The sequence below is a fragment of the Physcomitrium patens genome, chromosome 11 (genome assembly GCF_059467195.1).
Source record: "Physcomitrium patens ecotype Gransden chromosome 11, ASM5946719v1, whole genome shotgun sequence".
In the NCBI taxonomy this organism is placed as follows: Eukaryota; Viridiplantae; Streptophyta; class Bryopsida; order Funariales; family Funariaceae; genus Physcomitrium; species Physcomitrium patens.
In genome coordinates, this window is record NC_143420.1 from 9710850 (window position 1) to 9726221 (window position 15372).

Sequence of the window (15372 nt, forward strand, 5' to 3'; positions counted from 1 at the left end):
AGAACCCCCTTGAATGTCCCGCAATTTACTAATTAAGATGCCACTTCGTTCCCTTGATACTTGGAAGGCAAAGTTGAGCCCAGCCCAGCCTTGAAGTGAAGCCCCCACCCAAGTCCGCAGGGCAGGCCACGCCTCGACCGACGCCCGCAAGCCCTAATTCCCCACCCCAAAGTCGCCGTCAAGCGGCTGCACAGCGTCGCAGACTGCGTGGGATAAACTTGACACGCCGCTGTCATGAAGTTCTCTTCCGCAGCCAGACGAGAAGCTGTGTGCCTCTTCCCACTCTCGCTCGCTCTGCACCTCGCCACTTTGTCTGAGTGCGCTACCCACTGTGTGTATTCTTCCTCTTGAGAGAACCCTAGTCGCATTCACAGAGCAGCTGATTTAGAGTCTCCACCGAATTCCACCATGTTGGCGCTCTTCGAGACGCCCGCGGGGTTCGCCCTGTTCAAGGTTTTGAATGAGGGTAAACTCGATGCCTCCGAGGTGAGTTTGTGGGTTTGCTGATTGGGTTGTTTTTGCTTGTTTGATCGATGGGGTTTTAGCGTTATGCTAGTGGTGTTTGACCTTCGTTGAAGGCGGTGGTATTCTGGTTGATGGGTGCGGACATTGGATTTTTTGGGTTTTGTGCAGGAATTGTACAAGGAGTTTGAGACTGCGGACCTCGCCCGTAAGGTATGAAACCTCTCTCTCTTCGTTCCTCGAAAACCCTAAGCGTCATTGTAAAACTTAACTTCTGCTGATGAAGGGATTTAGGGTTTTTCGTTCCTCTATTAACTCGTTGTTGTGGACCTTACAGATGGTGAAGTTGAAAGCCTTTGAAAAATTCGAGAATACCACAGATGCCCTGAATGCTGCGTCACACCTTGTGGAAAGCAAGTTGCCAAAGGGTCTGCGCAAGTTCCTTAAGAAAGAATGCCAAGGGGAGACTCTAGCTATAGCTGACTCGAAGCTTGGAAAAGCTATTAGTGACAAGCTGGTGAGTGTACCCATACGGTCTTTCGTTTTGACTTGCTGTATTAGGGTTTAGGGTTTTAGAATATGTGTGCTTGATTTTGCATACGATCCTGCGTGACGCACCTGGCACCTGAAGTGTAGTGTACTTGAATCCTTATGTTGGCCACTCGAGTATTTACGTATTCTCAATGATGTCCGTGAACAGGAAATCAACTGTGTTAACAATGCGGCAGTGGCAGAGCTGATGAGGGGTCTAAGATCACAATTGTCGGAACTAATTTCTGGTCTTGCTGGTCATGATATGGCTCCCATGAGTCTGGGACTGTCTCACAGTTTATCGCGATACAAACTTAAATTCAGCCCTGACAAGGTGGACACCATGATCGTGCAAGCCATTGGACTCTTGGACGATTTGGACAAGGAGCTAAATACTTATGCTATGAGAGTGCGTGAATGGTATGGTTGGCATTTTCCAGAGCTTGCTAAGATCGTTCAAGATAATGTTCAATACGCTAAGTCAGTGAAGCTGATGGGCAGTCGCACTAACGCCGCAGACCTGGATTTCTCTGGGGTGAGTACCTGTGTTTGTCGCTGATATAATCCTTATTGAAGACTTAACTATACGCCGTATATCGGTAGTTAGACTATTGTTGTTTTTTTTTCACCTCTTTAGAATGTAGGTCTATTCCTTAAGAAAGCTCTTTTGATGCTTACTCTGCTGGTGGTTTTTGACAGATATTGCAAGAGGAAGTAGAGTCTGAAATGAAAGAAGCTGCAGTCATTTCCATGGGTACGGAAGTTAGTGACCACGATATGTTGAACATCAAGTCCTTGTGCGACCAAGTCATTGCTCTCTCAGAGTACCGAGGCCAACTTTTTGACTACTTGAGGAGTCGTATGAATGCTATTGCGCCTAATCTTACTGTCATGGTTGGGGAGTTAGTAGGTGCTAGGTTAATTGCCCATGCTGGAAGTCTCATTAACTTGGCAAAACACCCGGCAAGCACTGTTCAAATTTTGGGTGCTGAAAAGGTTAGTTGGCTTCTAATGCAAACTGCAACTGGTTTTCTAGTCATCCATTCAATATAAATGGTTGGGTAACTAAATGTTTTTGGCTCACTGCAGGCACTTTTTAGGGCATTGAAGACCAAACATGAAACTCCGAAATATGGGCTTATTTATCACGCCTCTTTGATAGGACAAGCGGCACCTAAATTCAAGGGTAAAATTTCTCGAGTCCTTGCTGCAAAGTCGGCGCTGTCGATCCGTATGGATGCTCTGGGAGAGGGCTCGGAAGCTAGCATTGGTATTGAAAGCCGCGCTAAGGTTTGTTCCTGAACAATTCTGCTTTTATTCAGTGCCCTCGCTCGCTCTGTTACTGGATTCATATACCGCTGTCCAATTGCCTCATGCTAGCTGAAAGAGAACGTTAGTCACTGCTTTCTTTTTTGAGTGAACTGTGCAGTACATTTTTTGAAATTCTAGCGGGAATTTCATGCAATGATTATTTTGTTTCAGGTTGAAGCAAGGTTAAGGCAACTTGAAGGTAGAGCTCTTGGAAAAACTCCTGTCTCTGCATCCAAGGGCAAGCCCAATATTCAGGCTTATGAAAAAGATAGGAAATCTGGAACTCCTGGATTGCTTTCTGCCGCCAAGGTTTACAATCCCTCCGCTGATGTTACTATGGATGAACCTACTGATGCCACCCCCGCTAAGAAGAAAAAGATCAAGGAGGCTGCAGAGGAGCCAGCTGCTGAACCAGCAGCCGAAGACACTTTACCGAAGAAGAAAAAGAAATCTAAGGAAGCTGCAGCAGAGGCAGAACCTGAACCAACTACGGATGCCACTTCACCCAAGAAGAAGAAGAAGAAATCCAAGCAAGCCGCAGAAGAGGCAGCTGCTGAACCTACCACAGAGGCCACTCCTCCACCAAAGAAGAAGAAATCAAAGGATGCTGTCACACCTACCGTTGCGGTTGCCGTGGCTGTCACACCAGAGCTCACCAAGTCTGGGAAGAAGAGGAAAGCTGAGACTGAAGCTGCCGCCGGGGCTGCAGTAGAGGCCGCAGTGGAGGCAGTCACTGGAGTAGAGAAGAAGAAGAAAAAGAAAAAGAGCAAGGAAGAATCTGCCTAAGCAAGAGGCGCCCAAGGATAGTAGTTAGGTTACTTGTAGTGTATACATGGAGCGAAATATGTCATTGAAGGGTCAAACGCTGACCCTACTCTCAATTATCGAACTTACACATTCGGCGCCCAGCACAATGCCTGCGCGCTCTTGCTGTGGGATGCTCCCCGGGTGCCGAGATTTGTATTTCAGGTAACATAGTGGAGAATTCCTATCTGAAATATCGTAAGTGATTTCACTCCAGATTATCAGATTCTGGGCGGTGCCAGGAGTCCACTGCAGACGGCAGTTCCGCTGACCTGTCGGATGTACATTTTTGGGCTGCTCAACAATTCAACATTTTTGGGCTTGTTCTCTGCTTTCTTAAATCCGCAACGTGTCCGTGTTATATCATGTGTCGATAATGACTGGTCGGGACCCTCCCATTGGTAATGAGACTGACGATCGTATCGAGATAATCCCAGCTCACATCAGACCTGCTAGCGATAGACTTCTGGTCTGAATGGTTCCCCTGTGCTTCCTGGTTGTACAACTTGTGGGAACAGTAACTAAATGTTGATCAAATGTAACTAATGGTTGTGTGGAAAACGTCCATAATTCACATGTGCCAACGGTATGTTGTAATGGAATGTGCTGCGAATTTGCAAGCGCTTATTTTACTCTGGTACATATCTGCAAAAGAGCAAAAATTCTTCCTTTGCACGTTGATGTTGTGCATACTTTCAAGACGTGAGTGTAAGCAACCATTTCTATTGTCCTCTTGCAGTAGGGTCATTGGCAAGATCTGCTTGAGCATGCTTACGACGATTCACATTAATCTTGTGCTTTAAGTTGATGCTCTGGTTCTTGTGTCATCTACACGTGTTAATTTCTGCAACTCATACAGTAAAACCTTCAAAAGTCTTTGAGGCTTGTGCAATAATTTGAGACATTTCAAACTGACATGTGTTGCATTCTTTCGCAGTCAAATTGAGTAACTTTAGCTGATACTCGAAAAAACGTAAAAGCTGTAGCCATGTGTAATCAACTATCGGATACGGTTTTTCCGTTATGGTAGTATTTGCAATACCAGAGACAGTTAATTTCCTAAGATTTTGTCCGTAAGTCATCACGCTTTGGATTTTCGAAACATGGTCTACAGGATTAGTGTTCTATGGATGCGGAGGTAGGTCTAATTTTGACTGGAGTTTAATAATAAAGTTTCTTGATCGACGAATAGGCAGCATTCCAGTTATCGCAACTTCAATACTGGGAATTGTAGCCAGTTTTCAAGTTATCAATTGTTACTTTATCGAAACAGTTTCGACAATGGCCGTCATTTCGGAGTACGATGAAGAGGAGGAGCAGGTGCAACCTCGCACTTCAACATCACGGCAGACGAAGCCATCTGAATTAGTGAAGCCTTCTAAAGAAATACCTGCAGCGGCCGCTCCTTCGCAAGCCCAACCCCGCGGCCAATTTCCTCCGCCGAGCCAGCCCGACAACATCGAACTCCACCAGCACGACCCCGTCCTGAGTGCCATGCTTGAAGAGCACAAACGGCACCCTCTACAGCTTCTAACGACCGTCATCGATTTCCTGTTCAGAAAGACTGATCTTTCGCGGGAGAGTAGGGTGGAATCGATGGTGACCGAAATTGTAACAGCAGCGATAAAGAGATGTGCACATGAAGGAGAGGGTGTGTCGCCGGAGAAGGTTGCGAAAGTAGACCAAACCAAAATTTCGATACCAGAACATGATTCTCATAAGTCCGAACCAATGGATGAGTGTAGGACGCCGGTGAATACTTCTGTCGGCAAGACGTCCGCACAACATTTGCAAGTTAAAGAACCGCAAGGAGACGAAGTTGCCGAGGGTTCCGAAATAGCCCCATCTCCTCCAGGCAAGGTGGAGCCTGTCGCAGCAATAGATGAGCGTCCAGCATCAAAGGATGTAAAGGTTGATGAGCCAATCGAGGATCAGGGAACAGGCTTGAGTGAGAAAAATCTTTCGCCGCATTTCTTTCTTGTCGGTCGTGTGCGTGTTTGACGAGGCAACACATACTGTGTTGGTGAACTCAATGGTGATCGTGGTTTCTGGAATAATCGTGACTTCCCTGGTCGTCTGCAGAACCCAACAGTGGAAACGGATGTGATCACGAGAAATACTCATGGACGCAAACTCTAGCTGAAGTTACATTGCACATAAGCTTGCCACAAGGAACTAAAGGGAAATCAGTAGTGTGCGATGTAAAGAAGACGATGTTCAAGGCAGGTCTGAAGGGCCAATCACCTATTCTGGAGGTGAGATACGGTAGATTGCGTCCGGATAATTTGTTCTCCACACTTCGAGATAGGGCATTCATCTGCTGTTTTATCCGATTGGCAGAAGCCACCCACATAATTGGAGCGAGTAATACTCTGGTGCGAAATTTGTAATTAGTTTGTCGGGGTTTTCTCAAGTGGTGAAGCCTCGTTTGCAGGGCGAATTCGACAACCCAGTGAAGCCTGATGACTGTTACTGGACTATAGGTAAGAGATCGAAATTCATGAGCACCCCAGTGAAGGACTTCGATGAATGATCCAGTTACAAAGTTTTTTTTTATTACCAGGTATTTTATTAATCAAGGTGATTTTGGTTTTCAGAGGACGATGGGACATTGTGCGTTACCTTGACCAAATGCAATAGGATGGAGTGGTGGAAAAGTGTGGTGAAAGGAGAGCCTGAGATCAACACGAAGAAGGTGGTACCCGAGAACAGCAAGCTGCAAGACTTGGACGGTGAAACGCGTCAAACTGTAGAGAAAATGATGGTATGGAATTTCCTTCTTCTTCGGGGGATATTGGGGAAGAATGCAAGCTCAATCAGGATTGTCGGTCTACCTCCTTGCTGTCAATACTGTTGAGGTTCGTTTCCAGTCCTGCTTGGACGATATCTGGCTTCCAGATTGCAGCACTGAATTTGACTCACATGATTCATATCTCATAATCGGCTTAACTGGGAAGCTTATGTGCCGACGCTTGAGGGCTCCCAGGCCATTGCAATCAAGGCACACAAAACTTGCTTAAAAAATCTGCCCCTCAGATAACTTGTAGTATGCTCAATTGTCACCAGTATCTGAGATAATGTGGTATCTGAGACAACTCCGGTGAGAAATCTACATGAAAGACAACTGTTCACTTCGATAGTGCAAGCGCAGAATAATGTCATGTTTTAACCTCTGTTGTGTTGGTCTGACAGTATGATCAAAGGCAGAGGGCTCTCGGATTACCCACAAGCGATGAGTCCAGCAAAAGCGAGGTACTCAAGAAATTCATGGCGCAGGTACGTTCGCGTTGCAACACGATAATCGATCAGTAAATTTGCATTTTTCATAGATGTTTCTCACAAAATAATCCGGAACTCTAACGATAGAAAACTCAGTGCTCCATTTGTGCACAGTCGAGTTTCCACCACACATTTCCAGGTACACTTTCCACCTCAAGTTTTTGAGTGAAAAAAGTTGAAAACTAAAACACATCCACAAACCGAGGCTCATGTGGACTGTCACTTTTAAATACCTTTAAATCCCTTACATGGCTTGTCCTTGATTGCAGCATCCAGAAATGGACTTTTCGAAGGCGAAGATTTGCTAGAGGCCGGTGAGTTATTTTGCTAAGATGTAAATTCGTCCCATGAGTACCTGAAGTACTCTGAATCACAAAATCACGAAAGTAAAAAATTGAAGTCGATCATAGGATAGTCGGGGTAACAGTCCTCGTTTCCAGAAAAAACGGTTTTACTAATACAAAAAATAACAAGTTCGAAGGTAGAGAATCGATCAATGCGTGCAGAATCCGAGAAAAATCCGAGCATTATAATGCACAAGAGCAACAGGACAGCTCTAACCATGTCTCAAACTTGAACTTCGAAACTTATATCAGGCTTATTAGTACCGAGTGAGAAGGGACCTTCAAATGCACTTGCAACTAATGCACAATCAAAAACTTAATAAAAAAACAAAATTGGTTGAGAATGCTTCGGTACAATGATTCCTTAGAATTCAAGACAGGTCTGCTGAGACGAGAACTTCATATAAGATTTAATTGTTGCAGAGGTTAAAGTGTACCTTACATCATTTGGTCTTTCAAACTCTTTTTCTTCTTTTTGTTTGGAAAAAGATGAAGAAGATGAAGATGAAGGAGACGCCCTTTACACACTTTAACTTAGTGCATATTTAAGTCGGAAATGAACTATGACCCAGAGTGGATCAACAGTCAGCATCTTCATTTGTCCACCATCCTCAGCTTAGAGACTCTGGACCTCCAAACGTTGGACGAGCTTCTATAATTCATAAAGACTTTTTAAAAGACTCACAAAAGATGATGACGAAGCTTACCTCTTCATATTCTCATCCGGTTTTCTTGTCCTTATGGAATGCCGTGCACTCCTTGAAAAAGCTTCCGCTGTTTTAGATTCACGCAAGGCGTGACCCAGTTTCATGTAGTCTGTCAATTTAATTTAATGTATCGATTCCTGGTGGACCAGGGAACCTGCGTCCTGTACCCAGCAAATGAGGTGACTTTATCGCTTCGCTATGGCAGTGTCATGATCCAAAAACTAGTGCTTTAGCTGAACAGAATGGAATGCCGTATTGTGGGGCCAACAGTTTGCCTAAGTCCAGTTCAACTATCGATCAAGCTTGGTAGAACAGACTGTGAGGGAGCGAGAGAGGCCAGTCGTAGCCGGGTGAGCTGGGCTACTTTAACCCTGATAGCAAAAACGCAACCTGCATAAGGTCCAACTTGGAAAACGAATATTCGGGATGCGAGACTTCAATGCGTCACCTTTCCATGCGAGATGATTGTTACACTGTTCAAGTTCAAACCTTGTGCTGACAGGGTGGGGGGTTATCCATTCCACTTAAACCACTCCAACTACAGTGACTTCTTACTAGTAGATTGAAGGGTAAGAGCCGCCACCATGCCAACCAACAACAAAGCACTTCCACTTTCGTACATTATCAGAAGAATTCTTCTTTTTCCTCAGAAGCATCAGTAAGAGGTACAAGTGGAGCCAAGAATACCATCCATTCCGTATGTGCGAGTTTCCCTCGAGCTTCAAGCTACACATAGAAGTCAAGAGCCGTTCCTTTGGTTCGGATCTGACACAAACACACACTCACACACACACTTACAATAGGAACTGGAGCTGCAAGACATAGATAGAGTCTAAGAAGTCTCGAGATCGCTCTAACCGTGGGGCCAGACGAAGGACAGAATACATCTGTCCATTCGATGAATTATTTTCCTAGTTTTCATTCCAAATGCATAGCATCCAAGGTCGTGACTGCCAAGCTGGCAGACGTACGGCCAGCTGGCATAATTGACTCTCACGTTGTGCAGAGTCAGTTGTGCAAGTGTCATGCCTCCTCATTCATTAATCACTATTTCATCCTCAATAACTCATCCATTTACGGGTTCCATCTAACTTGCATCCATTCATGTCATGGCTATTTATTTAGGAGAATATTAAATCAATCTATGTTTTTATTGAATCGACCCATTATCATTGCACCTCCTCCTTCCCAAACCTTGTTCCCTTAGTTTCCAATTCTTATTCTCAACGTCCATTCCATGTCCTTGTTCCTTGCATTTCCATCATATATTTCCATCACACATCCTTTGTTTTGACTCTTAACTCCTCGTCTCGGATTTGCACTGACTTAGAGCTTTGGCCTTGAAAGTAAGCAATAGATTGAGGTAGCAATGGAAGAAGCTTGGATTGAAAGTTTTTTTTTTTTTTTTTTTTTTTTTTTTTTCCCTTTTGTATATACAAAAGCTCAAAGAAACACAAGTAAATGAAAGATAAGCAAAAGAGGAATTTTTAAACACTATTACAACAATAATTGCTTTAAGTTGAAGTACTATTGACAAGAACTTTTTTTTTGAAATCTTTGAATTCAAGTCTTATTACAAACATACATGTTTATTTAAATAAGAAATCTTAGATAAAAAGTAAATATAGATAGATTTTATATTATTTTATAGGAAAATTACTTAAAAGCTTTATAAATGCATATTTGATTTAATACATGTTTATAGTTGATTAGTAGAGTAGAAACTTGGCTAACAAATTAGCCACATATCACACATATTGGTAGCTTGTATTACAAGCTTATGATGTGGCATATACATATGAAACTTGGCTTACAAGTTGATACGTGTCTCGCAAATTGGACATGTATTGGAGGTCCTGAAGAATGTTGCCATATAACTCCTCATTAAATAGTATATACAGAGGCAAGAGTGAAGCATTCTTCACTCTTGTCAACACCTTTCTAGTCCTTAATCTTATTTTAAGGCTTTTTAGTCTTCTTATCTTTGACAATAACTATTCTAGTTTAATATTATACCATCTTTGAATGATTTTTTAGTCTTTTTGAGTGACATAAGAGTATATTGATCTTTTAGTCTTTTAAAATTCATATTTTTAACAATTTGATAGGATTCTTCTTATTTTATTTTTAAAAATGAATGGATTATTCTACTTCTATTGTTATATTTTGAAGGTTGTAGACTATCGATATTTAAACTAATAGTTTAGTTATCCAATACCAATTTTTTTCTTAAAGAGAATAGACTACCTTTCTTTGTAGAAATTTTATTTGATATCAGAGATTGTACATTACTTTCTTTTAATTTGACTTGTGAATTTATCTGAATTTTCTATGAAAGAAAAAAATTATGGATGCTACTTTTAGTCGAAGTGAAAATAGATTTGCAATTATTACAAATCTTCATGAGCTTGTCAATATTCTTAGGATTGAAATCTCACATATTTCTAACGTGAAACATAGAGGTATTATTCCTACAACTATGGATGAATTCAATAATGAGATTGAGACTCTATGCTAAGAAGTTAAGCAATTGTGAGCCTAAAATCCACCACTCTATGGATTTAGTACTCCACAACGAGCTCAAGAGGTAGAATGGAAGAACTCCCAATTGTGAAATTTTTAGGTTAATTAAAATGTGGGTGTTTGTAATTCAATTAAAATTAACGCCTTCCAAGCAATGATTACTGATATTAAATTAAAATATCAGATGAAATTCACCACACAAAAAAAAATGATAAAAGTAATTAATTAAGTTTTTCTTATTAATTCACAATAAAGAATAAAACTTAAGATTAAATTAAAAGTTAAAAGTTAATGTTAAAAGTTGAAAATTAAAGTTAAATATTAAATTCAAAAGTTAAAGTTCAAAGTTTAAAAATTTAAGTGAGAATATTAAAGGTTAAAAGTTAAAAGTTAAAATTTGTTAGTCAAAAGTTGAAATGTGGAGATTACGAGTTACTGTGAAGATAAAAGTAAAAATAAAATAAGAGGGGTAAAAGCGAGGGTACCTTGACAATGCCAAGGATTGAAGGCAGCGACCCCCTTCTACTCCAAAATTTGCCAAAACTTTTATTTAGCTCCAAATTGAATGATTCATAGGTTGTTGCAAGGTTAACTTAAAGACGCTCCTGTCTCAACAAATTTCATTGCAATCTAGTGATTTATTCGTGAAAATTGCTCCTTTGAAGTTGAGTGATCCAAACTGCCGCGGCGACCAACCACTTTCATTTAGAAATTTGCTAAAAATTAAAATTGTCTTCAAATCCAGCGAAACTTGTGCCCTTCAAAGCTTAGCTTACAAATCTTGATGCTCCCAAAATTTCAAACGACTCCAGTTATCAGGCACTGAGAAATGCCTTTCCAAACTCGATTAATCCAAACTAGGAAGGCAGTCGACCCCCTCACATTCAAAATTTCACCAAAAATTCAGTTCAACTCCAAATGGAGCGAGCCTTATCTTATTGGAAAGCTAACAACAAAAGCTACAACCACAAAAAAAATCACATTGGAACTAAAACAATTGAATGACTGATGGAGGGAAATCTGAGGCTCTTGAAACCCTTAGAGTAATTGGGAGGCCAAGGGAGCTATTCACCACAATGAAACGTGTTTTAAGACCCAATGACTATCATTCACAACTCGAAATCCATGCACACCCACCCAAAAAATTCACAATGAGATTTAAAATCTAAATGAAATTAAAATTAGGATTTTTAGCCAAATTTTAGCATGACTTTGCCCTTCACCAAAAGAGGAGAGAGAGAGGGCTTGGAAAACCAAGCCTCTCTTATACAATTGAGTGGAGGCTCGTAGAAGGGTGAATAAATCTCCACCCTTGATTTTTTAGATCCCTAATCTAGATCTACGACCTTCATTCATCCAAGAGCCAATCTCGTTATCAAGGTTGATGGCCCTTGTAAGTGGTCAAGAAGGCATTTTTTTGTAAATCTAACTTCACTATTGTGTTCAAAATACCTTTTTAAGCTAAGATCGACTACTCACATGCCTCCAATCTATGCTCAATTATAATTTCCATCGAAGTTTTTACTTACAAGGATCTTGGCAATTTTTTTGTGAAATTCTTCAAAATGAGAATTTCATTGCTTCTCTTGTATTTTGAAGGAGAGGTTGCTGATCTTATTTTCTTCACTCCACGAGGTAAATCCGGTGCCATCATTGCATTAAAGAGACTCCCATTAAGTAGAAGAACCACCATGCCGCTTAAATTTGCCGAATTTGGAAGAAAAATCCAAAATTACCATTGCTAACTTCCCTAAATCTTTTAGAGAATTATAATTCCAACTCCTAAATCATGTGAATGATTATAGACATACTCATTGGCTTTTAGTCAACCCTTATAATAATGGCTAACAACCTCTAAATTATTAAACTAACTAAGTTGCTATTCTAATTTTCTAACTCTTGTCACTTTAGTCCTAATTAACCTAATTCAAGGAATTAGGCTATGATTTATACCATGAGGGGTTGTAATCCTAAAAATTCTATAAAACTGAATTCTACTTATATAAATCTTAATCTAATATATTTAATTATTAGAAAATAGGAAAATAATAAAAATTTAAATTTTAGAGTATAATCGAGAGCTGACAACAATTGAAAGAAACAAGTAGATCAAGTTTACAATTGAATGCAAGAAGTCTTACTTCTACAAGTATGAAAGAAGTAAGGATTAATATGCTAGAGAAGTTTGACAGAATAAAATGAATTTTTTGAAGATTTCTACAACAAATCAAGCTTTATTTAAGATTGCATCATTTCCAAACCTTCATGGATTCATTCAAGTTCAATTCATATGTGCTTTTCTATACATGAGTATTTTTTTAATTTGTATATTTGATAGATAAAAATTCATGTCTTCTTTATGATCTAAATTCATTCTTAGAAGTTTTTATGGCCATATTTAGAAAAAATAATCACAAAAGAATAGCAAAGATCAAATTTCTATTTTTACAATAAAGATCACGTTTAATTGTTAAGGACATGAAACTTGAAGAAAGAAAATCCTCAATATACTCTTGTTTCACTAAATGGAAGTAAAAAGTCATTCAAAGATGACATAATATTAAATTAGAATGACTATTTCTAAAAATAAGAAGATTAAAAAGTCTTAAAACAAGAATAAGGACAAGAAAGGTGTTGACAAGAGTGAAAAAGGCTTCACTCTTGCCTCCATATATACTCTTAATTAAGAATTATGTGGCAATGTTCTATAGAACCTCTAAAACATGTTGACTTTGTAAAACACGTATCTTAACTTGCAAGCTAAGTTTTTTATATGTATGCCACATAGACAACTTGTTTCACAAGCTACCAACATGTGATTAATTTGTTGACCAAGTTTTTCACCTACTAATCAACAATAAATACATGTAAAGTCAAAAAGTGTCTATGAAGCCTTTAAGAATCTTTTCTAGAAGGTATTATAAAATAATATATATTTTTATATACTTTTATCTACTTCTATCTAATCATATCTGTATTTATTATAATATCTATGTATATTTGTGACATCAGCCACCATATATGTTGCAAATTCTAAAACTTGTTTATAACATGGATTGAAATAACAAAATCCTTATTAATTAATTTTGATATGGACTAAAAGATATTGTTAAAGATTTATCATTGAAAATATCAAGAATAGACTCTTTTCAATAATTCATTGTTTAAACTATTGCATGCAAAAATCGGCTCTTTGAAAGATGCCAAGAACAAAAGTTTGGTTGGAGAGATACAAGTTAAATCATAGTGACAGCTTCTAAGTTTTCAGAAGCTTATTCATCAAAGTCAAAACATATGCAAATTGACATGGTACATTTTAAACTTCTTATTGAGAAAGAAAAGAATCAATGTCATCAACAAAGATTTTCCTTATATTGTGGAGAACTTAAGTACACTGCTCAATATTATTCAAAAAATAAAGATAAACAAAAAATAAAGATCCTTCATCTTATTTTACAATAGAAGTTTATTTACGAAAAAAAATCACAAGTTCTTTGCCTTGTTAGATTTGGTAGTATAAACTTGTTTTTAGAAAAGAAGACTTTGTTAAAAAAATAAGAAATATCATTAGTTAAAAAAAAATAAACCTATATATATAGAAATCATAGATGGTTGTTTATTTTCCTCTAAAGATGATATCTATAAAATAGTTCATTTAGATGTAGCAACTAAAGATCATGATAGTTTAATAATATATTATGTCATTAGATCTTCCTTTAATCTAATTATTTTAAGATCATTATGGCTAAAAAAATATATTCCTTAAATTGATTAAATTTCTTATGACCTTGATTTTTTTCATAATTTAACACAAGATTTTGCTAGTCAAGTAAAAATCCATAAGTCCAATACAATCAAACCTTTATTGATAGGTGCAAGAGCTTTCATGTATATTGTAAAAAAAAAGATTAATTATTTTTAGATATGCTATATTTTTTTTTGATGGAGAAAATACTTCAAGTGGCATTCTAAGCCAATAGTAAGATATAAATATTCTTGAAAAAAATAAAAATATTCTTCAAAAATATTGTCCCTTTGATTGTTCTATTAATCTTCAAGAAAAAGCTCAATGACCATTTGGACTAATTTATAGCTTATTATAGAACAATTTAGATGCATTCTAAGAATATAATGATGAAAACTTGCATAAGAACTTCATACGCCATTCTAAATCTCCAATAAAAACTCTTATCTTATTTTTGAAAAAAAGAAGATGGATCTTTGTAGATATTAAAGACTCAACAAGATTATCATTAAAAATAGATATCTTCTAACTTTGATTTTAAGACTTTTTGATTAATTCAATCATGCAAAGATCTATACCAAAATAGATCTACAAAGAACATATAACTTAGTATGCATTAAAAAAGGAGATGAATAAAAAATTACATTTCAAATTAAATATAGATATTTTCATCATAATATCATGTATTTGGACTCACACATATACCAATTATTTTTCGACATCTAATAAATGATGTCTTTTGTAAGTTTATTAATGATTTTTTATTTATTATCTAGATGATATTTTAATATATTCTAAAAATATAAAAGAACATAAATTTTATATTTGTTATATATTAAAAAAATTAAGAGATGTAAGATTATATGCCAAGATAAAAAAGTGTGAATTTCATACTACTCAAATTGACTATTTAGGATACATTATTTCAAACAATAGCCTTATGATGGATTGAAAGATCTATTCTAAGAAGTTTTAAACTATCATGGATTAGAAGGTCTCAAAAATAGTCAAAGATATGCAATATTTTTTGGAATTTTCTAATTATTACAAGATCTTCATCAAGAATTTTTTTCAAGATATGAATTTTTTTATATATTTGACATGTAAAGACAAAATCTAGTAGAGCAAAGAACTTGAAGCATCTTTTGAAGCCTTAATGGCAACTTTTATTTTTGCATCAATCTTTTATTATATTGACTTTTTCAAGGCATTCTATATAAAAATAAATGCATTAGACTTTACTATGATTTTGGTGTTGTCACAAATGGGAGCAAATGACAAGCTCCACTTAGTAGCTTTTATTTCAATTTTTTTTAGTAATTGAGATTAATTATAAGATTGACAACAAAGAGTTTTTTAGAATTAAAGATTCATTTCAAGAATGGTATCATTATCTAGAAAGAATTTTTAGTCTTTTCATCATATATATAGATCATAAAAACATCAATTATTTTATGATAACACATGATTTGAATTACTATCAAGCTTATTGAAGCATGTTTTAATCAAGATTTGATTTCAAGATTATTTATTGATCCAAAAAAAAAAAAAAAAAAAAAAAAAAAAAAAAAAAATGTCATATTATCCTTTTAGATGTTCTTATCTTGCACCAAAAGAAAGAAATATAATATTTTATTAATAATTTAATAATATATCTAAATTTAAA

General features: G+C 37.3%; 2 protein-coding genes across 2 annotated transcripts; both read left to right on the forward strand.

Annotated features, from left to right (window-relative positions):
- Nucleotides 1-254: 254 nt before the first annotated feature.
- Nucleotides 255-3449, forward strand: LOC112288739 (putative nucleolar protein 5-1). The gene is made up of 7 exons (XM_024533266.3): nt 255-486; nt 634-675; nt 800-979; nt 1163-1528; nt 1693-1989; nt 2083-2283; nt 2476-3449. Exons 1-7 carry the CDS (start codon nt 409-411, stop codon nt 3088-3090), a joined length of 1779 nt encoding a protein of 592 aa, XP_024389034.1. The 5' UTR covers nt 255-408; the 3' UTR covers nt 3091-3449.
- A 596-nt stretch (nt 3450-4045) lies between these two features.
- LOC112289087 (uncharacterized) lies at nt 4046-6914 on the forward strand. The gene is made up of 6 exons (XM_024534039.3): nt 4046-5056; nt 5191-5363; nt 5543-5591; nt 5706-5872; nt 6301-6384; nt 6657-6914. The coding sequence occupies exons 1-6, from the start codon at nt 4390-4392 to the stop codon at nt 6693-6695; spliced, it is 1179 nt and encodes a 392-aa protein (XP_024389807.1). The 5' UTR covers nt 4046-4389; the 3' UTR covers nt 6696-6914.
- The last annotated feature ends 8458 nt before the right edge of the window (nt 6915-15372 follow it).

What these genes read in the sequence shown, in the direction of transcription:
- LOC112288739 (XM_024533266.3), top strand. Translation starts at nt 409, where the DNA reads ATGTTGGCGCTCTTCGAGACGCCCGCGGGGTTCGCCCTGTTCAAGGTT. An exon ending in CTGCGGACCTCGCCCGTAAG is followed by an intron (nt 676 to 799) that starts GTATGAAACCTC and finishes TGGACCTTACAG; the next exon opens with ATGGTGAAGTTGAAAGCCTT. An exon ending in CAGACCTGGATTTCTCTGGG is followed by an intron (nt 1,529 to 1,692) that starts GTGAGTACCTGT and finishes GGTTTTTGACAG; the next exon opens with ATATTGCAAGAGGAAGTAGA.
- LOC112289087 (XM_024534039.3), top strand. Translation starts at nt 4,390, where the DNA reads ATGGCCGTCATTTCGGAGTACGATGAAGAGGAGGAGCAGGTGCAACCT. An exon ending in GCCAATCACCTATTCTGGAG is followed by an intron (nt 5,364 to 5,542) that starts GTGAGATACGGT and finishes CCTCGTTTGCAG; the next exon opens with GGCGAATTCGACAACCCAGT. An exon ending in TCAAGAAATTCATGGCGCAG is followed by an intron (nt 6,385 to 6,656) that starts GTACGTTCGCGT and finishes CCTTGATTGCAG; the next exon opens with CATCCAGAAATGGACTTTTC.